Source organism: Heterodontus francisci, chromosome 19, assembly GCF_036365525.1.
Source record: "Heterodontus francisci isolate sHetFra1 chromosome 19, sHetFra1.hap1, whole genome shotgun sequence".
NCBI lineage: Eukaryota > Metazoa > Chordata > Chondrichthyes > Heterodontiformes > Heterodontidae > Heterodontus > Heterodontus francisci.
This window is the reverse complement of record NC_090389.1, coordinates 14,774,901-14,798,407: the sequence shown is the minus strand read 5'-3', so window position 1 is coordinate 14,798,407 and position 23,507 is coordinate 14,774,901. Positions and strand designations below refer to the sequence as shown.

Here is a 23,507-nt window from a genome sequence, read left to right as displayed (position 1 = left end):
CACCTTGTTAAACGTGCTATCCACGATGTCCTCAGAATCGCAGATTCTCCACAGTGAATCCATCCGCAGCTCTAGCTGCACAATGTGGTCAGCCAGTAGCTGCATCTGGACTCACTTCCTGCACACGTTCACCAGGGACACTGGAAGTGTCCCTGATTTCCCAGATAGCGCAGGAGGAGCATGCCATGGGGCTGAGCTCTCCTACCATGACTTACCCTTAGATTAAGCTCCTTAGTTACTCCCTTTAATTTAGAGTACGAATTACGCTAGGGACCTTATTCTACTCTAAACACTACCTACTACAATCTAAAGTCCCTACCTTTACTTTTACTTCAGCTACTAAAAGTAGTAAAAAAGGATAGAAATACCCACCTGTTCCTACTTACCAATAAGCTGCCTCCCCTTGCAACCCGTCACTTTCTGAACTGTAACGTCAGTCCTGGAACTCTCTCGCTATCCCTGTGAGAGCGTGTGAGAGTATGCCTCTTTTAAGCCGCTGGAACTCCTGCTTGTCAGTGCTTGTCCCCTCGCAAGTCCGCCTCAGTCTCGCTCTTTCCCAGGCCTCTCGCAGCTTCTTTTAAGCCACTGGAACTCCCACTTGCTGGTGCTTGTCCCCTCACAGGTCCACCTCGGCCTCGCTCTTTCTCAGACCTCTCACAGCGTCTATTAAGCCGCTGGAACTCCCGCTCGCCGGTGCTTGTCCCCTCGCAGGCCCGCCTTGGTCTCGCTCTTTCCCAGGCATCTCACAGCCTCTTTTAAGCCGCTGGAACTCCCGTTCGTCAGTGCTTGTCCCCTCGCAGGTCTGCCTTGGTCTCGCTCTTTCCCAGGCCTTTCACAGCCTCTTTTAAGCTGCTGGATCTCCCACTCGTCGGTGCTTGTCCCCTCGCAGGTTCGCCTCGGTCTCGTGTTGATGCCCTTCTGGATGGCTTGATGTCTTGATTGATGCACTGTTAATGTAAAGCATCATACTTTGCTGTCCATTTTAGCAGAGGTCACAGAAAAGCAGCAAGGCTGAGGCAGAAGCTGGTGGTTCGATTGTGATTGGATGCTGTGGTCATTTAATAGTATTATTAAAATTGAGTGAATGCCAAGGCTGTTTCCAACTCATTAGGCAAGTTATTTCCTTATACTTGGCACTAATCAGACAAATTAATCTGTCAGAAATGACATTAGAGATCACACTGAATCACAAATGGCAATTAGATAAATGTCCACCAACTGCTATTCAGAATTCCATAAAAGATGACTGCAATATCATTCTTACATATATGCTGCTCACTTGAGCACTGTCTGAAACTGTTACAGTTTTGAGGGTTTCAAGTATTTGGAAGCCAATTTAGCTTCGTACACACAGCTACCTTTTGAAATCATACACACAGCTACCTTTTGATCATACTTTGTAACAGATTTATAATCACATTGGTTTATTTATTCAGTATGAGAAGTTGTCACGCGCATGATGCCCATTTCAGACCATTCACCAAAATAAATGAGCATTGTCATATGTTAATTAAACGGACAAATTCTGCAGCTCCCCCAAAGGTTCAGTAGCTATGTGCAGTGTGGATGTGTCATACAGACCAGACAGTTCTCAGACTCAATCTCCAAGTCTGTACTGAATTAGCTGAAAACTGCCAGGTGATACATAGGAACATAGGAGCAGGAGTAGGCCATTCAGCCCATCAAGCCGGCTCCGTCATTCAGTATGATCATGGCTGATCATTCATTTCAATGCCTTTTTCTGACACTATCCTCATATCCCTTTATATCATTTGTATTTAGAAATCTGTCAATCTCTGCTCGAAACATACTCAATGACTGAGCTTCCACAGCCCTCTGGGTTCGAGAATTCCAAAGATTCACAACCCTCTGAGTAAAGAAATTTGTCCTCATCTCTGTCCTAAGTGGCTTCCCCCTTATTTTAAAATTGTGTCCCCTGGTTCTACACTCCCCAACCATCTTACCTGCATCTACCCTGTCTATCCCTTTAAGTATTTTGTAGGTTTCAATGAGATCACCTCTCATTCTTCAAAACTCTACAGAATACTGGCCCAGTTTCCCCAATCTTTCTTCATAAGAACAAAGAACAAAGAAAATTACAGCACAGGAACAGGCCCTTCGGCCCTCCAAGCCTGCGCCGATCCAGATCCTCTATCTAAACATGTCGCCTATTTTCTAAGGGTCTGTATCTCTTTGCTTCCTGCCCATTCATGTATCTGTCTCGATACATCTTAAAAGACACTATCGTGCCCGCGTCTACCACCTCCGCTGGCAACGCGTTCCAGGCACCCACCACCCTCTGCGTAAAGAACTTTCCACGCATAGGACAGTCCCGCCATCCCGAGAACAAATCTGATGAAACTTTGTTGCACTCCCTCTATGGCAATAATATCCTTCCTAAGGTAAGGGGACCAAAACTGCACACAGTACTCCAAGTGCAGCCTAACCAAGGTTCTATACAATTGAAGCAAGACTTCACTACTATATTCAAATCCTCTTGCGATAAAGGCTAACATACCAATAGTCTTCCTAATTGCTTGCTGCACCTATATATTAGCTTTCAGTGACTTATTGACAAGGACACCCAGGTCCCTTTGTACATATACACTTTCTAATCTCTTACCATTTAAGAAATACTCTGCACATCTATTCCTCCTACAAAAGTGGATAACCTCATATTTTTCCACATTATATTCCATCTGCCATGTTCTTGCCCACTTACTAAGTCTTTCCAAATCCCCTGAAGCCGCTTTGCATCTTCCTCACAACACACAATCCCACCTAGTTTTGTGTCATCCGCGAACTTGGAAATACTACATTTGGTCCCACATCCAAATTATTGACATATATTGTGAACAGCTGGGGCCCAAGCACTGAGCCCTACGGTACCCCACTAGTCACAGCCTGCCAACACGAGAATGACCTGTTTATTCCTACTCTCAGTTTTCTGCCTGTTAGCAAAATGTTACATTGTTCAAAAACTGGCCTAAAGTCACGGAGGGGAAAATCATCCAGGGTTCCTGTTCCTGATCACAAGGGACTGCTGCTGAAAGTGCACATCGTGGACACGGGGTATGTTGGGTTTGGCTATGAAGCCAACCACAGTAAAATAACTTTATGACACAAACTGTCTGAATTCTTACAAGAAGTAGAGGCATGACAGCAGATGATGGTGAGATTCCTTGGAGCTGTATTCCATCAAAAGATCTTCAAGTGGTTCAGATCTTCCACCCTAGCTCAAGACCAGGATGGGACTTCTGCCTGCTCACCCTGGTGGATTTCAGTTTCCTTTACTCATTGCTGGGGCAGGAGGTAGCAGTAGGAGTCGTATACTTGCAGCAGCTGAAAGGAACAGGATACCTTAAAGAGGTTAAAAAAATGTTGCTGGCTTCAAAGACTGCTAGCAATCTACCAATCTGGGTGTCTTCATTGACAGTCACTCCATCGATTCAATTAACTGTGTGGTCATTTTTTAAATGGTTTGATGTGTTATACTTCCTGTAGCAACAATGGACATCTGTTCTGACATTCCAAGTGTCCAGTGTTGATAAGGTGATAGGGACAGAAAATGTGATATTTGTGAGATACGACTCCATTTTTATTGCTTCGGTTAAGCGTGCCTGCTCATATCTGGGTGACAGTTTCTGGCATCTGGTGAAAGTGATGCCAGGAAATACATTGGGACAAAACAGGCATGATTCCAGCGTAATCCGCCCTTGCCCAATACTCCATTCTTTCTTGTCCCGGAATCAAGACTAAACTTCAGAAAAAGTAAGGAATATGCAACCAGACATTTTGGAAAAAGTCACAATAAAACAGGAAGTCGGGGGTGGTGGGGGTGGGGGGGGGGGGTGGTGAGGGTGGAATTTGTCTTTTGAAAATGGAGAACTCTTTGGGACTTAGAAGATACAAGACCATTTAGTACAATGTGGTCCTGCCACTACACATCTCCTATTAAAACAAACCTTTGAAAAGGTTTCATTCGAAATAGCACCAGAGCTGAAACCTTCATGCAGTGAATCACTGAGCAGAGGAACTTTGTTTTAAATAATGAGGCACAAATTATTAAATCGCTTGTCTAGTGTGCAAAGAATGTCACTATTTCTGCAACATATCTTGGGTAGAATAAGTAGAAATTACAACATGGAAACAGGCAATTCGGCCCAACAATGTCAATGTTTACCCTCCAAGTAGTTCTAATCACATTCACCCACAATGAGCTGGATTTTATGCAGGCGATAGTGGTCCCGATGCTGGGCCAGAAAGGCAAGGGGAACCTGGCCTCAGCCATTATGAGGGACATACGGCTGCATTTAATGGCGCTCAGGCAGTTAACTGCTTGGTGCCGGAGTCCCTGGGATCCCGCCTCCAAGAGTTGCTGGCCAATCAGAGGGCTGGCAGCTCAGCAGCGCCACTGTGAGCAGTGGTCACTGCTGGTACTGCAGTAGGCGCAGGACCAGATGCAGCCATGGAGCCCAGACTGCAGGTAGGTGGGGCGGGCTTTCTGGGGCCAGTCAGGCAGGCCCTGGTGAGGGGTTGGATAGTTGTTAAGGGCAGGGATCTGGGTGTTGGCGCAGGGGTGGCCTTTGCTGCCGGGTGCCTTCCATGGGCCACAGATTGCCCAAACAGAAGGCCTCCCCACCCCACCCCACCCCACCTCCAGCCCCAGTCCACATGGAGGCCGCTTGTCCAAGTGGCAGGTCTCCCACCAGCTGCTGGTAAAGTACCTGCATAAATTGGCCACTTAAGGGCCTCCAATGGCCTCTGGGCAGGATGGCCGTCCTCGGCTTTTCCCGCCCCTGACAAAATTGAATGCCTTCGGGAAGGCGACGGGCACTCCACTCCCAACTTCCCTTGCTATTTTGTGGGCCCCCACGCCACCCTGTCCATTCCCAGAGGGCTGATAAAATTCAGCCAGTATTTCCATCCCTTTTCCTTCATCCAATCAAATTTGGAAGGCTGACATAGTTTCTGCCTCAACCAATAACCCTGCAAGTGAATTTCACAACTCAGTCTAAAGTTTCACCCCTGCCCTTTGTTCTAAATTTCTAACATTTAATTTTTTATCGATGACCCCTCATTTTTGACTTCTCAACTACTGGAAAAACTCTGCTTCCATCCTTCTAAAGTTATATTATATCGCCTCATAACCTGCATTTTTCTAACAGAAAGACTCAATATTTGAAGTCTTTCTTCCTATTTGTATTTCCTCATACCAAGCAGCATTCTAGTGAATTGGTGCTGTACCCTCTCTGAAGATTCAATATCCTTTCTTCAGCGTGGAGCTCAATATTGCACACAATACTCTGAGGTGTTACTAAAGTTTTATGTACAGTCATCATTACCTCTTTTATATACTATACCCTGTGATAAAGCTTCTATTAGTTTTTATTTTACAGCCTTACCAACCTGAAGTGCGTCCTTTAATGTTCTGTGAATCTGTACCTCCAAATCCCTCTGCTCTTCCACAGCACTGAGCCTATTTCCATTTAGAGTACACTTACTGTTGTTTTTCTTACCAAAATGCATCACCTCACACTTAGGGCCATTAAAGGCAACAATTCTGCAGTGTAAATGTTACCAAAGAAATGACAACAATCTTCTCATTCTTCACCTGAACAATCTAAATAGGTGTTCAGTAAATCCCTCTCAAAACAGTAAAATGCTTCTTTTATATTGATTATCAGTTTGTGCCACCGGTCCCCAAAGTACGAGTGTTATGTAGCTGTAGGCAATCCCAATGTAAAGATGGCTGGATTCATTACGACTAGCATCCAGAAACTGATGTTTTCCGAGGCTCTTGCAGCTTCTTGTGGCTTCCTAACAGTCCCTGCAGCAATCTTACTCTGTTAGATTTATTCCATTAAAATCACTGGCAAGGACAAAAAGATCCAAATGCTTCTGAGTGCTGGACTCCACAAAAAAAAAAATCATTTTTTCTAGTACAGGTTTAGGTAGATCAAAGACCATTACCACCACCTGCTGATTCTGAAACTGTCTCCTAAAAACTTAGCCATGATCCTTCAACATAGATACAGTTAGAGGTTAGTGAGTAATCTGGTTGATTTCATGACAATGGGAATTATTAAATTACCTTAGTTTTCTTCACATATAGTTTATACTAGACACAAGCATTTGGATCAATTCTAGTTTCACATTCAAACGTATTGGTAAAAGTGTGGATTTTTCTCTCCCCAAACATTTTCACTAATCCCCAGAAATTTGTTAACCTAATAATATTCTCAGTAATTATTAATGAAGGACAAAGTCTGGTTAGGACTTTCCAAGCTGGCTGCAACCACCCCTCCCGCAATTAGATAATCCAGTGTCCCATTTGTAGGGGATGGTTGAATGAATAGGGAAGATGTATTTCTAAATATAAAGTTTGCCGAAGACGTTAAGTGCAACAATTTGCAGCTTGATGCACTGGACAGAATGAACAGTGAGGTTTGTTGACACTAGTGCTCTGTCTGCAATGGCATTGAGACGTAAGTTGGAAAGAACCCCCCCTTGCCTGTAAACGTACCTCCGTGACAGTCAGATTTGTTTTGCGCATGAAGAACAGCAAGGTTCATAGCCACACTGCTTGAATCAAATGACCCATGATTTATGAATGGATCAAGAATCATTGACGATCCTGATCCCCGTCTTAGCTGACATTGATAACGGTTCCCTTTCCTCAGGTACTGTCCTGCACTGCTTCAAGTTGGCATCTGCTGTTAACACCCATCTCCTCAAAAAACCCACCCTTGAACCCTCTGTCCTTACAAACTACCGTCCCATCCCCAATCTGCCTTTCCTCTCCAAAGTTCTTGGATGTGCTCTCACCTCACAAAACCATGCCTCCATTCTTGTGATTCCATATTTGAATACCTCCGATCAGGTTTCCATCCCTTTCATAGCATTGAAATGGCCCCTATCAAAGTCACAAATAACATCCTATGTGACTGTGACCATGGTAAATGTAATGAGCTCTTTATGTTGTTTGATGCAACATAAATAAGATGCGTGGAGTCCAGTTTACTGAAGATCTCAAACATGTTTATTAACAGCTAAACTATTATATACAGTACAAACTATTTACAAAACCTTCATCTGGGTGCTACAGTTGCAGATTGAGACTGGCTTATAGCCACATGACTACATCCTGTTACTTAGCTCATTAGCATACTGAGATCTTAAAGGGACATCACTCTTAAGGCGATCACAGAACAATAAACTATTTCTCCTCATCCTTCTTGACCTGTCTGCGACCTTTGATATGGTTGACACCACCACCTACTTCAAAGCCTCTCTTCCGTTGTCCAGCTTGGTGGAACTGCCCTCACCTGGTTCATTCTTATCTATCCAGTTGTTGTCAGAGAATCATCTGTAATGACTTCTCTTCCTACTCTCATGCCATAACCTCTGGAGTCCCCCAAGGATCTAGCCTTGGTCCCCTTCTATTTCTCATGTTCCGGCTTCCCCTCGGCGCATCATCCGTAAACACTGTGTCAGGTTCCACATGCATGCTGATCACATCCTGCTCTCTTGACTCCTCCAATGCCTGGGATTTGTTAGACTGCTTGGCCAACATCCAGTATTGGATGAGCAGAAATTTCTTCCAATTCAAAAATGGAAAGCCATTGTCTTCAGTCCCCATCACAAACTCTGTTCTCTAGGCACCGACTCCATCCCTCGCCGAGTTTGCAATCTTAGTGTCCTATTTGACCCCGAGCTAAACTTCTGACCCCATATCCTTTCCATCACCAAGACCCCCTACTTCCACCTCTGCAACATCGCCATCTCCACCCTACCTTATCTTAGCTGCTGTTGAAACCCTCATGCATACCTCTGTTACTTCTAAACTTGACCTCTCCAATGTTCTCCTGGCAGCCTCACATCTTGCATCTTCCAAAAACTTGAGCTCATTCAAAACTCTGCTTGCTGACCTACATTGGCTCCCATCTGGCAATATCTCGATTGTAATGTTCTCATGCCTGTTTACAAATCTCCCCATGATCTCACCCCTCCCTTTCTCTGTAACTTCCTCCAGTCCTACAACCCTCCAAGATTTCTGTGTTTCTCCAATTTTGGCCTTTGCACATTCCCAGTTTTCTTTGCTGTACCATTGGTGGCCATGCCTTCAGCTGCCTAGGCCTCAAGCTCTGAAATTCTCTCTCTAAACCTCTCGACATCTTGCTCCTGCAGCACAGTGGAGCAGTGGTTAGCACTGCAGCCTCACAGCTCCAGGGACCTGGGTTCGATTCTGGGTACTGCCGGTGCGGAGTTTGCAAGTTCTCCCTGTGACCGCGTGGGTTTTCGCCGGGTGCTCCGGTTTCCTCCCACAGCCAAAGACCTGCAGGTTGATAGGTAAATTGACCATTGTAAATTGCCCCTAGTGTAGGTAGGTGGTAGGGAATATGGGATTACTGCAGGGTTAGTATAAATGGGTGGTTGTTGGTCGGCACAGACTCGGTGGGCCAAAGGGTCTGTTTCAGTGCTGTATCTCTAAGTAAAATAAAATTGTTCCTTAAAAAGTTACTCTTTGGCCAAGCATTTGATCACCTGTCCTAAAATCTCTTTAATTGGCTCGGTATCAAATTTTGTTTGATAATCGTTCCTGTGCAGCTATGTCTGACTATGTCAAAGGTGCTATATAAATGCAAGTTATTGTTGTTGTGAGGGAAATATCCACAACTGGGAAGACAAAAAAAAGTGGAGCTTGCAACCACCATCCATACAGTCTCGCTCACTCAAGACAACCAACAAAGAGACTAAATGTTCACTGATCACCAGCTTTTCAGTGGTCTTGATCTCCTGGGACGACAGTCACGAGGAGGTGGGCAGATAGCTATATGAACCTTTCTGCTGACATCAACTCCAGAATTGCAATGTGGTTCTATGCCTGAACCTTGCACCGTTTAAAGCAAGAATCTTTCAGCTGGCTGGTCCTGAACCAATATAATAGCAAGGCTATACCCAGAGTGGACTATGGACCTAGGAAAAACACATACTGTACTGAACTAGCTATCATTTTTCTTCTGTTGATATGGAAGCCCAATTTGTTTAATAAGCTTAGAACATGCTGTGCACCATCTTAAGGAAACTTAAGGAAGATTCAATTCCTTTGATATCATAGAATCATAGAAATGTTACAGCACAGAAGGAGGCTACTCGCTCCATCCTGTCCGCGCTGGCTCTCTGCAAGAGCAACTCAGCTCATCCCACTGCCCCACTTTTTCCCTGTAGCCTTGCAAACATTTTCTCTTCAGATAATTATCAAATTCCCTTTTAAAAGTCTTGATTTAATCTGCCTCCACCACACTCTCAGGCAATGCATACCGGATCCTAACCACTAATTCTGTAAAAAACGATTTTCCTTGTGACACTTTTGGTTTTTTTGCCATTCACCTTAAATCTGTGTCCCTGGTTCTCCACCTTTCCACCAATGGAAATAGTTTCTCTCCATCTGCTCTTTTTCTTTTATTCATTCATGGGATGTGGGCATTGCTGGCTAGGACAGCATTTATTGCCCATCCGTAATTGCCCTTGAGAAGGTGGTGGTGAGCTGCCTTCTTGAACCGCTGCAGTCCGTGTGGAGTAGGTACTCTGTCTAGATCCCTCACGATTTTGAACACCTCTATCAAATCTCCTCTCAAGCTTCTCTTCTCTAAGGAGAACTCAGCTTCTTCAATCTATCTGTGTAACTGTCGTTCCTCATCCCTGGAACCATTTTTGTAAATCTTTTCTGCACCCTCTCTAATGCTTTCACATTATTCCTAAAGTGTGATGTCAAGAATTGGACACAATACTCCAGTTGAGGCTGAACTGATGTTTTATAAAAGTTCATCATAATTTCCTTGCTTTTGTACTTTATGCCTCTATTTATAAAGCCCAGGATCCTGTATGCTTGATTAACCATTTTCTCAACCTGTCCTGCCACCTTCAATGATTTCTGCACATATAACCCCAGGTTTCTTTGCTCCTGCACCCTCTTTAGAATTGTACTATTTATATTATATTGCCTCTCCCCATTCTTCCTACCAAAATGTATCACTTCACATTCTCTGCATTAAATTTCATCTGCCATGTGTCCGGCCATTGCAACCTGCCTGTCTCTATTCTCTTGAAGTTTATCATTATCCTCCTTACAGTTCACAATACTTCTAAGTTTTGTGTCATCTGCAAATTTTGAAACAGTGCCCTGCACAACCAAGTCTAGGCCATTAATAAATATCAAAAAAGCAGTGGTCCGAGTACCAATCCCTCGGTAATCTTACTGTAAAACTTCCTCAAGTCCGGAAAGCAACCATTCACAACTACTCTCTGTTTCCTGTCACTCAGCCAACTTCGTAGCCATGCTGCCACTGTCTCTTTTATTCCATGGGCTCTAACTTTGCTGAACAGCCTGTTATGTGGCACTTTATCAAATGCTATTTGGAAGTCCATGTACATCACAAAAACCGCATTACTCACCATCATCAACCCTCTCTGTTACCTCATCAAAAAACTCAATCAAGTTAGTTAAACACAATTTGCCTTTAACAAATCCATGCTGGCTTTCCTTAATTAATCCACATTTGTTCAAGTGACTGTTAATTTTGTCTCGTAATATCGTTTCTAAAAGCTTTCCCACTACCGAGGCTAAACTGACTGCCTGTAGTTGCTTATCCATACACCCTTTTTTGAACAAGGGTGTAGCATTTGCAATTCTCCAGTCCTCTGGCACCACCCCTGTATCTAAGGAGGATTGGAAGATTATGGCCAGTGCCTCGCAACTTCCACCCTTCTCTCAGTATCCTCAGATGCAACTCACCCTTTCCTGGTGACTTACCAACTTTAAGTAGATCCAGCAATTCTAATACCTCCTCTTTCTTAATTGTTAGCCCATCTAGTGTCTCAACTACCTCCTCTTTCACTGTGATTTTGACAGCATTTTCTTCCTTGGTAAAGACAGATGCAAAGTACTCATTTAGTACCTCAGCTATGCCCTCTGCCTCCATACGTAGATACCCTTTTTGGTCCCTAATCGGCCCCACCCCTCCTTTTACTACTGTTTTAAAATTTATATGCCTATAGAAGATTTGTTAGATTCCCTTTTATGTTAGCTGCCGGTCTCTTCTTAATACTCTCTCTTTGCTTCTCTCATTTCTTTTTTCACTTCCCTCTGAACTTTCTATATTCAGCCTGGGTCCCACCTGACATCTGCCAAATGCACCCTTTTTCTGCTTCATCTTACTCTCTAACTCTTTCATCATCCAGGGAGCTCTGGCTTTGTTTGTCCTACCTTTCCCTTTCGTTGGAATGTATCTCAACTGTATCGGAACTGTCTTCTCTTTAAAGGCAGCCATTGTTCCGTTACAATTTTGCCTGCCAAACCTAGATTCCAATTTACTGGGCCAAATCCATTCCCACCCCAGTGAAACTGGCTCTCCCCCAATTAATTATTTTTTCTCTGGATTACTCCTTGTCCTATTCCATAGCTAAAATAAACTTTATGATACAATGATCATTGTGCCCCAGATGTTCCCCTACTTGATCCACTTTCCCACCTCATTCCCCAGAACCAGATCTAGCAATGCCTCCTTCCATGTTGGGTTGGAAACATACTGGTCTAGAAAATTCTCCTGTACATACTTCAGAAACTCCTCCCCCTCTCTGCTCTTTACACTTTTACTATCCCAGTTGATATTAGGATTATTAAAGTCTCTCCCCACCACACCCCCCCCCCCCCACCCCCCCCCCCCCCACCAAACTATAGCTACTCTATAGTTTCTGCACTACTCTGTAATTTTCTTGCAAATTTGTTCCTCTCTAACAGGGTTGTCCAACATAAGTCCTGCAGGTCAGGATCAGGCCCACCAAAGGTTTCCATCCGGCCCATGGACGTAAACTGTACCTGGGCCGTTCCTCTGCCTCGCCAGTTGTCCGTTACTGGAGATAAAAAATTTCCCTTTGTCTTCTTCTTGCAAACCGCCAGAAAACCTCAAATCTGTCCGAAGTTGGGAAACGGCTGTTCCTGGTGTCAGCAACTGTCAGCTGTGAAACTGACTTGCGATTTTAAATAAAAACTGATCAACCATCTGCTGAGCATTCCTGCTCTCTGCAACTGTCAGAGAGAGAGAAAGAGAAAGGGGGACAGAGAGAGAGGGGAGGGGAGGGGAGGGGGGGAAGAGAGAGGCGGGGACAGAAAGAGAGAGGAAGGGAGACAGAGAAAGAGGAAGGGGGACAGAGAGAGAGCAGGGGATAGAGAGAGGAGAGAAAGAGGGGGCAGAGAGAGAGAAAGGGGTTCAGAGGGAGAGGGGGGACAGAGAGCAAGAGAGAGAGAGAAAGGGGGACAGACAAAGAGAGAGAGAAAGGGGGTTAGAGGGAGAGAGAGAGAAAGGAAGACAGAGAGAGAGGGACACAGAGAGAGAAAGAAAGTGGGGACAGAGAGGGAGAGAGGAGAGCGGAGAGAGGGGACAGAGAAAGAGAGGAGGCAGAGAGAGAGAGTAAGGAGGAGAGACAGAGAGAGAGGGGGCAGAGAGAGAGAGAGGGGCAGAGAGAGAGGGGGGAGGATCGAAAGAGGGAAAGAGAGTGATCAAGATCACTCCTGACAGAATTACATCTATCTGGAATACTCTGCATCGCTACAAGAAGTGTGCAGGCAAACATTAATTACTTGTGCAGGCAAAAATATGCTAGGTTTCTCACAAAATTAGAGCCCAACATAGTGAAGAGAAAGTAAGTCAATAAATTAGTCTTCTCATTTAAAGCTTCTTCGCAAAAATGTACATGTGTTGCTGTTTTCATTAATAGTAAGATAAATTTTAATGCCTTTATCTTGCCGAAATTGTCTCAGTGGCCCTCCCATGTGAGATAAAAACTGTAGTGTGTCCCTCCACGCGAAAAGATTGGACAACCCTGCTTTATAACTGTCCCACTAGTTGGTGACCTATAGAATATACCTAGCAATGTAATGTTACCTCTATTGTTTCTTAGCTCGAGCTAAATAGATTCTGTCCTTGACCCCTCTAGGACATCATACAGGTTGACATCAAGGTGTCCTGCTGACCAAGTGACGAAGACTAGAAGCGTACTAGTCCAACCACATGGGAAACAAGGCCCCGAATAGCTGTGGAGATTAAATCAAAACTTTCTTCTGAGGGAGCATTTTTGATAATTGACTTTCACAATGGTTAGAGGAAAGGAGCTGGTGGGAGATAGGGTTAAGTTTCAACTCCTTAGATGCTCTGATCTTGGTGCGGGGTTCTGATATTGTTTCTCTGCAACTCTGAGTTGTGTGTTATATTGACTGAAACTTTTTCCATTAATTGCTGTTAATTATATTTATAGTTTTTTGGAAATGCCTCATTAATTTAAATCTGATTCTTATCCATTCTATTCCTGGAATGCCACACAAGTATGCATTATTATTTATTGAACCAGAGGTTGAAGCCAGCTGTCCATCAGATCAAATTTAACGGTGTCTAAAATATATTTTGTTCAAACAGAAATTTAGTTTTGTCTGCGAGCTGAGGTTAATTGAGAACTGACCAGGTAATGACTATGAATGAAAACCTGGAACTGAGCTAAACAAAATAAATTTTTACCTTGTCATGTTAATGATGGGCTGCATTATACAAGTTCGCTGCAAGATGGCAGCCCGCATGTGCAGGCTTTACTTTGCGGAGTTTCTGTGATCTTAAACTACATCATCAAGGAGGGGCAATCCGCCCCGGCAATGGCGGCTGGCGCCACTGTGCAGGTGCCGACGCCATTTTTAAAGGGCTTGCAGCCCTTACATTTAATTTAAATGTTGAAAGTTACAGGAGTTTTAAAAATTGAATAAAATTTTCTCGACCCTCTCCCACCGCCCCTCCATTACCATCAAATTTATTACCTGCCCTCTCCCCCCAAAAAAACTTACCCTGTGCTCCCGATCTTCCCCCCCAAAGTTAATGAAGTATGAACTTTACTCTTTCCCACCACCACCTAGACCAATTGAAAATGTTTAACCCCGCTCCCACTCTTCCCGTCTTTAAAACGTACCTGCTCTCCCCTCCCAACTGCCTCGGATCTCCGAATGGAGATCCGAAGGCGCTGGAGTCCTGGCAACTGTCCTCAATATCGCAGCGGGACAGCCGGAGGGAGCAGGTAAGTCATTAATTCAATAATTTAAATTCATTACCATATTTAAATCTTGCTCCCGTCGCCGAGCAGCGAGAGGGCAGCCACAAGGCCTCGCTACCACTGGCAATATGGGGTGGGGCCTTCTTGGCTTTTAGGCCTGTGGCGGGTCTCTGCTGGAGCCAATTTCCGGCCCGCACCCCCACCCCCCGCCACGACTCCCAATGTCGGGGTGTCGGTAAAATTCAGCCCGAGGAGTTTTCACTTTTATCTATTCATTAGTTTCACCTACTGGTAACATCTGATTGTCACAGGGCAGGGCTTTGGTGGGTTATCATTCATTCCTAGGTACAAGTACAGCATGCACATTTGGAAATTAGGGCTCACCTTCCTTGTCCTGCCTCAATTGTAAACTTTCGCCAGAGCTGTACCTAGTCACTATATACTGTATCAAACTGCCGTATCAAAGAAATTAGTGTAAAACTTAAGATTATATAGAATCATGGAATGTTACAGCACAGAAGCAGTCTATTCAACGCATCGTGGCTTTGCTGGCTCGTTGGTAGAGCTATTCAACTAGTCCCACACCCTTGCTCTTTCCCCATAACCCTGTAAATCTTTTCCCTTCAAGTCGTTATCCAACTGCCTTTTGAAAGCTATTATTGAATCTGCTTCCACTACCCTTTCAGGCAGTGCATTCCAGATCACAACAACATGCTATGTAAAAAAACTTTCCTCCTTAAATCTGTGTCTTTTGGTTAATGACCCTTCCGCTACTGGAATCAGTTTCTCCTTATTTATGCTATTGAAACGGTTCATAATTTTGAACACCTCTATTAAAGTTACAGTTGAATAGTGGTTCTGTTTTAGACTAGAAATCTGAGGCCTGAACTAATAATCCAGAGACATGAGTTCAAATCCAACCATGGCAGTCTGTGAATTTGAATTCCACAATAAAATGATAGTATTAGTAATAGTGACCATAAAGTTCTCAGATGACTGTAAAAACCCATCTGATCCATTCATAGCCTTTAGGGAAGGAAACCTGTCTGACCCAGTCCAGCCTATACGGGATTCCAGAACTACAGTAACTGCTCTCAGAAATGGCCCAGCAAGACATTCAGTTCTATCAAACCGTTACAAAAGAATTAATAAGAATAAAACCAGATGAAACACCAAATCATTGGATTTGGCCATGGCTCTCGAGTCCTCCTTACTTACAACTGGGGACTTGTGCTAAAATTGGGAGAGCGGTCCTATAGACACCTCTAAATCACTCAACATCTTGACTTGGAAATATACTGCCGTTACTTCATTGTCATTGGGTCAAAATCCTGGAACACCCTACCGAACAGCATTGTGAGCCTCTAATTGAATCAAGATGCATACATTCCAAGCAGCTTGGAGGCAGGCCCCCATAACAGAAAACAAGTGAAAGATTTACTTTGATTGTACTCTGGGTGAAGATCAGACCTGAAGTGCTGTGGTTGGGACTCAGTCAATGTGCGGTCTCAAAACACTCAATGGTAGGCTAGCTATTCCTAGAATTACTTACTTATCATTTCATTGTTATAATTTAATCCATACAATTAATACTACATTATTTATGGTTCAACTTGCTTAAACTGGTGAGTTCAATTATTGAAGAGAACTGTGAACTGGTAAGCAGTTACGGCGACACTAGAATTAATACAAGAAAATTTTGGCTGCGTTTGCTGACAACACAGCCACTAGGTGGCGCAGTACTAGCACATGCGCAAATGCAGCCTCTTCCACTGTAACATCACTGTCTGTGACGTTCAGGCAGCTCCCAGAATGAAAGATGGCGCTGCTCAATTTATCACAGAATAACAACTTCAACCGGAAAATCCACTCAATGGCTGCCATCGCCGCCTCCATCCCACCCCCAACAGTCCCCCACTCCCTCCTGCCCTTGAGCTTCTCTCTATTGGTCTCTCCTGTGCCCATCTTCTCACCGCTGGCTCCCCGCTGCCATCCCTTATGCATTCGCTATAGCCTTGCCGGAGTTCCCCCTCCGTCAGCCGGTCGCTCCATACCTCACCACTGCTCTCCCATGCCCCCGCCACCCCACTCTCCAGCCGCCCGATCCCCACTCCCCCTCACCCCCCCCCCGCCACCCCGCTCTCCGGCTGCTCGCTCCCTCCTTTCCCCCCGCCACCCTGCTCTCTGGCCGCTTGCTCCCCGCTTTCCCCCTCCCACCCCTCCAGCCGCTGGCTCTAGGCTGCCCCACATCACTCCTGTCAGCCACTCACTCCCACGTTCTATTGTTCTCCCTGCACTGCCTGAAGAAGCAAGGTGGGCCATGAGGGGTGATGGGATGACATAGGAGCGAGCGGAGAGAAGGGAAGCTAGCGGCCTGGAGCTAGCGGCTGGAGGGGTGGAGGTAGGAAGCGGGGAGAGAGCGGCCAGAGAGGGGTGTGGTGGGGGCAGCAGTGGCGAGGTCTGGAGCTAGCGGCTGAGAGGGGGAAGCAGCGGTGGGGAGCAGGTTGTTGTGGGGGGGGGGGGGGGGGGAGAGAAAGCGTCGAGGCCTGGCCTCTGTTGCCAAGGGGGAAGAGCGGCCAGTGGGGCAGCAGCCAATAGTTGGGGGGAGCGAGTGGCGGGGATTGTTTTCCAAAGGCTGCGCACGCGCAGCATCTCTCTGAGAGCAGGAGACCGTTTGCGCATGTGCGCAGCTTGGAATGCTCTGATGATGTTGGCAGGACGCTGCGTTGTCAGGAGTCACTTTGGAAAATTTTTCACCATCAACAGCTTGCAAAACCTGAGATGGGGAATGGTTTGAGGTTTCAGTGTCAATTATCTAATATAACGATGCTTGTTATAGGGATGCTGCAGTCTAAAAACATAGAATGATAGAGAAGTGCAATGTGAAATAATAGCATTTCTGCTACACACACAGGACACTCATTTACTGATTGTGATATGTATCAAAGGATGATTTCCACAGACGGGTCAAGAACATAAATAATATACAAAGATTTACCGTAATTTGTGCTGGCTGCAGTGTACTTGTTGCTGGATTTGCGAATTATATTTTCATGGATTTGATACCACTCATTTTCATTATTGCACCTGTTCAAAAAAAAAAATGGGAATTAAGAAAGATTAGAAATCTTTTCTCAGCCAGCGACAGGGCAGTTAAAGACTTGCACAAAAGCCCAATGCACCATTCCATATGAGCACCAAAACCAAGATTAAGAGAAGATTGCTCACTGTAGTGCAAGATTAGCCTAATGGCAGTGAATTGAAGCTAAGCATTAGCTGTCATGACAGTCAATGGTAATGTTACAGTAATGAGCAGACTAAAAAAATAGCATATTATGTTCATCAGTTCCAAAACTGTATGTTTAATGATGCCCCAAGAAGGCAATTTGGCTGCAGTAGCATAGTGGTTATGTTACTGGACTAGTAATCCACAAACATGGATGAATAATCTGGAGCTGTGAGTTCAAATCCTATCATGGCAGTTGGGGGATTCAAATTCAGTTAATTAAAAAATATGGAATTAAAAGCTAATATCAGTGACAATGACAATGGGTTGAACTTTCAATCACCCGTGAGGGGGCGGAGTTCAGCTGTGGGTAGGCCCAAAACATCGCACACTTGGAAGGTGTTACTGGTTCCCAAAGCCTCAGTGATGCAATGAGGTTTTCAAAGGAAGGGCGGGAGGGGATCTGGCAACCGGCCTCCAATTAATTGCTTGTCGACCTTATTGTAGAGCTTGTTAACAGTATGGGGAACAACATGTAGGAATTTTCAAATGGCAAACACAGGAAACATGTTTGAGCATAGTTGCTGGGAACACACAGGGAGCCATTAGTGCTCATGACTGCAGTGTGGAAAAGTTGTATAAAATGGGACAATTAAACTTAGTTGCTCATGCAGTGACACAGAGTTGTCATCGCTAGAGCTGAGAGGCTTGATTTTATAAGGAGAAAGTGTTTGGACTCTTGAGATTAACGTGAGGCTGCTGGCATCACTTGGGTATCAGAGATGGGTTGAGGGAGCTATGGTAAACCAATAAGCTGTTGAGATGGGAGCAGGCTACTCTGACATTGGTGAGAGTAGTGAGGAGGAGCATCAGCAGATGCAAGCTCCTGGTCAGGAAGAGGCCAGAGGATCAGAGCAAGGGGCTGCAAGGAAAAAAAAGGTGCTACCCACAACATCAGGTGTACCGCCGAAATGTCAGCTACCTGAAAATGACAGAGCACCAGTGCCGTAGGAGACTGCACCTATACAGATGGTTGGTCTCTGACATTTGTGCTCTTGTCCACAATGACCTGAGGCCTCGTAGTACCCATGATAGGCCCCGACCTACAGCTGTCAAGGTCACTGACACGGTCATAGGTCACGCCATCAGGCAGGTCACGGATGCTCTCTTCCAGAAGACAACATCCATTTTCAGATGGATGGATCAGCACAGGCACAGAGGGCATTGGAGTTTGCCACCATCGATGGATTCCCTCAGGTCCAGAGGTCATCGATTGCACCTATGTAGCCATCAAGGCACTGAGAGACCAACCAGTGAGATTCCTGAACATAAAAGGCTTCCACTCAATGAATGTGCAGCTGATCTGTGACCACAGGAAGTGCTGATGTTCACACGTTTCCTGGGCAGCTGTCATGATGCCTTTATCCTCCAACAGTCCCAGGGGCTGGAAATCTTCAGAAAAACCATCCAGACTCCCTGGGTGGCTATTGGGGGATAAGGGTTATCCCCTGAAAAGATGGCTCCAGACACTTGTCCGGTACCAGACATGGATGCAGAGAGGCAGTACAACCAATGCCATGTGTTAAGACATACCTGCAGTGAACAGATCACTGGCAGCTTTAAGATGTGCTTCTGTTGCCTTGGCCGGTCAGCTGGTGCCCTCCAGTACAAACCAGCCTAGATGTTTCATATTGTGGTCTGCTGCGCACTGCACAACATGACACTGCAGAGACGTCTGGAGCTGGATGAAGAACAGGACCTGGAACACCACTCTTCCTCAGAGGAGGACAAGGAGGAGAAAGAAGAGGAAGAAGAGGAGGGCGAAAGGGAAACTGCAGAAGAGCCCAGTGCCCAGGCATTGGAGCAAGTCCACCGAGGCCGTACCAGGGCTCACAGTGATAGACAGGCTGACAGGGATGCAAGGGCCTCACTAATTCAACAACAATTCACCAGAGTGGCTCTCTGAATTTATGACAGATGGCTCAGTCACTCACCTTCCATGAGTGAAAAAAAATCCATTAAGCACACACCTCTAAATAATCCCACTGCCACCCTTATGGAATGAACCTCAGGTCTCCACTGCCAATAGAATCCCCCAACACAGACCTTTGCACTCCCTGACAGCAACCCCACAACAGCCTTCACTCATGGCTCATTGACATCAAACAATGATAACACACAAGTCTGCTTATTGACATAGTTATTAATATTATAATAGATAACATCAAGAACACACAAACTCAAAAATCATCACCCAAGAGACTCCAAAATTGCATTTAATGACATGGCATCTTGCACACCTGATCACCCCTACAGGGTGCTCCTGCTGGGGCTGAGGTTGAGGCAGCTTGCTTCCATGTCTCTGCATGTGGTTGAAACACCCATGGCTTTCTTCCTTGTAATCTTGGTCCTGTGGTGGCTCCTCCACAGCCTGCTGCACTGGCATCATTGCAGGAACAGCCTCTATCACAGGGCCTTGAAAGGTTCCTTAGTCAGAGGGCCCAAGAAAGTGGAAGATGATGCTGGTGCACCCGAGGGGTGGCTCCCTCATCATCCTCTTTGACTACCAGCCCTTTCATGGTGCCATTGCATGCTGGAAGAGCCACCAGCTGGGACACAGCTAGCATCCACTCCATGGATCTCACTGCCATCAGCGACACTGAGCGGTCAATGCTACTGAGTGTCACTCTTTCTGTGCATGTCAGTGCACTGCTCCTGCATCCACTCAGAGTGGTGCTGCATATGGCTATCCAAGACATTGGCCACTCGCTCAATAGAGGAGCTCATGCACTCAAAACCCTGAGACATTACTGAGCACTTGTGCTGAATGAACTCCTCCATTGTGTAGCCATGACTCCGCAATGTCTCTGGGAACTCTGACATATGGGAATAAATCTGCCTCTGCTGCTCCAGAAAGACCCAACCTGAGTGTGACACCTGAGGCCCAGCATCTTTCCTTCACCCAGTGCTCCCCATTCTAAGCTCAACTGAGGCCCAGACAAGGTAAGTGTGACTGTGCTGGTGGAAGGTGCTTTGGAATGATGTGACAGTGCAGGCTCCGGGAAATCTTTGCCCGCCGAGGACTGGACTGTTGCTGCTGGCTCCCCCACTGCAACTAACCCTGTGGGAGACACAAAAAGGTGATCATGAGAACTCGCCCCACTCAGCAGGTGCCTCAGCTCAACCGAAGCAATATATAACAGCAGTTGCATAGCCATGGAGTTTGCTGGGCAGGAGTGACCTCCATGCTCTTCACCTGCGGACTGAGTTATTACATGACCCTGTTCTGGATGAGCTTCATTCTCTCCATCGCCCACAGTGTGGAGTGACAGAACCCTTGCCATCTCCAGAGCAGCTTCTTCATTTGTGGTCAGTAAGGTGAGCGGGGCCACACCACCACCTGTCTGAGCCATTTCACACGCATCATGCGCTCTCTTCTACAGGATCAAGAAAGAGTAAGAGAGTTAGGAGACAGCAACCCTCTAGCAAAACATCCACATGAGATGTTGCCTTCTTCAGTGATAGAACATAGAACATAGAAAAATACAGCACAGAACAGGCCCTTCGGCCCACGATGTTGTGCCGATCCTTTGTCCTCTGTCAAGGACAATTTAATCTATACCCCATCATTCTCCTTTATCCATATACCTATCTAAAAGCCGTTTGAAAGTCCCTAAAGTTTCTGACTCAACAACTTCCCCAGGCAAGGCATTCCATGCCCCGACCACTCTCTGGGTAAAGAACCTTCCCCTGACATCCCCCTTATATCTCCCACCCTTCACCTTAAATTTATGACCCCTTGTAACGCTTTGCTCCACCCGGGGAAAAAGTTTCTGACTGTCTACCCTATCTATTCCCCTGATCATCTTATAAACCTCTATCATGTCACCCCTCATCCTTCTCCGTTCTAATGAGAAGAGGCCTAGAATGTTCAGCCTTTCCTCGTAAGACTTATTCTCCATTCCAGGCAACATCCTGGTAAATCTCCTCTGCACCCTCTCCAAGGCTTCCACATCCTTCCTAAAATGAGGCGACCAGAACTGCACACAGTACTCCAAATGAGGCCTTACCAAGGTCCTGTACAGCTGCATCATCACCTCACGGCTCTTAAATTCAATCCCTCTGCTAATGAACGCTAACACCCCATATGCCTTCTTCACAGCCCTATCCACTTGAGTTGCAACTTTCAACGATCTATGCACATAGACCCCAAGGTCTCTCTGCTCCTCCACATGCCCAAGAACCCTACCGTTAACCCAGTATTTTGCATTCGTGTTTGTCCTTCCAAAATGGACGACCTCACACTTTTCAGGGTTAAACTCCATCTGCCACTTTTCAGCCCAGCACTGCAACCTATCCAAGTCCCTTTGCAGACGACAATAGCCCTCCTCGGTATCCACAACTCCACCAACCTTTGTATCATCTGCAAATTTACTGACCCACCCTTCGATTTCCTCATCCAAGTCGTTAATAAAAATCACAAACAGGAGAGGACCCAGAACTGATCCCTGTGGCACGCCACTGGTAACTGGGCTCCAGGCTGAGTATTTACCATCTAAGACCACTCTCTGCCTTCTATCAGTTAGCCAATTCTTAATCCAACTGGCCACATTCCCCACTATCCCATGCCTCCTGACTTTCTCCATAAGTCTACCATGGGGGACCTTATCAAATGCCTTACTAAAATCCATGTACACCACATCCACTGGTTTACCCTCATCCACTTGCTTGGTCACCTGCTCAAAGAATTCAATCAGGCTTGTGAGGCAAGACCTACCCCTCACAAAACCGTGCTGACTGTCCCGAATCAAGCAGTGTCTTTCCAGATGCTCAGAAATCCTATCCCTCAGCACCTTTTCCATCAACTTCCCTACCACCGAAGTAAGACTAACTGGCCTGTAATTCCCAGGGTTGTTCCTATTCCCTTTCTTGAACAGGGGCACAACATTTGCCACCCTCCAATCACCTGGTACCACCCCCGTCAACAGAGAAGATGAAAAGATCATTGCCAGCGGCTCTGCAATTTCATCCCTTGCTTCCCATAACATCCTTGGATATACCCCGTCAGGCCCGGGAGACTTGTCTATCTTCAAGTTATTCAAAACTTCAAGTGATGTGCCCTGCTCATTTGTACTGGAGCTGTGAGGGTTACTCATGCCTCAGTGATGCTACTGGCCACTTCATCTGACAACATTGAGGAGAACTACGTGCAGTCAGTCTACTCAGCTTGTGTATATTTCTGGTGTTTACCAAGTTAGAGGCCTGTCACCCAGGTGTCCTTGGCACTCACCTTACCAGACCTTAGTAGGTCAGTAAATCGCTTTCCGTACTTGGCCCACATCCTTGATATCATTCCCCGGCTGCTGATGGCCACCTCTCGCAATGCCTGCTTGGTCTGGCTTGGTGAAGTTCTTCTTCCATATGGAGGGAAGCCTACAGCTACCCTGCCTGCCACAGCCTTGATCAGGGACTCAAGGGAGGCATCAGAAAAATGTGGGGCTGCTCGGAGATGGCTACCCAAACCCCCACTGGCCCTCTGCTCTCACTGCTCAGCCATTTGCAAAGGCAATGGCAAGCCCGGTCATGGCTGCTATTTTCCATTTAAAGTCTCCTTCCGTGCCTGGTTTCTACCTCCTGCCAATGGCCAACGGCCCCAATTGGGTGCCAAACTTTCCTCCAGGCCAATCAGTGGCTGATTCATGGAAAATTGCACCACGCCACTAATGCTGACGTAGTGCGGGCCTCGGGTTCCCAAGCCTGGAATGAAAATTCTACCCCATGAAACTACTAGATTGTTGTAAAAACCCAACTGGTTCACTGATGTCCTTTAGGGAAGGAAACATGCCGTACTTACCCAGTCTGATCTATATGTGACTTCAGACCCACAGCAATACAGTTGATTCTTAACTGCCCTTTGAAATGGCCTAGCAAACCACTCAGTTGTATGCAAGAAGGTGGCTCACCACCAACGTTCTCTGTAAGCTGCACGTGTGCGCAGCAACCCAAAAGCGGCTGCATACAAGTCGGCCCTTGCACGGCCATGCAAAAACATTGAAAGGGGCCGCCACACTTAACTAAATCACCCGCACACTCCAAAAAAATTAGAGGGAACTTTGCTCACCACCACCTTCTCAAGGGTATTTAGGGATGGGCAATAAATGCTGACCTTGCTAGCAATGTCCACATC

At 45.9% G+C, this 23,507-nt stretch overlaps 1 protein-coding gene across 1 annotated transcript in view; it reads right to left on the bottom strand.

The window, feature by feature from the left end:
- Positions 1-23,507, bottom strand: part of dock3 (dedicator of cytokinesis 3) — a 1,369,418-nt gene that overhangs the window by 381,140 nt on the left and 964,771 nt on the right. Inside the window, exon 13 of the mRNA XM_068052296.1 lies at positions 17,093-17,181. Within this exon, the coding sequence (XP_067908397.1) occupies positions 17,093-17,181 (89 nt within the window). The remainder of the gene's footprint in view (positions 1-17,092; positions 17,182-23,507) is intronic.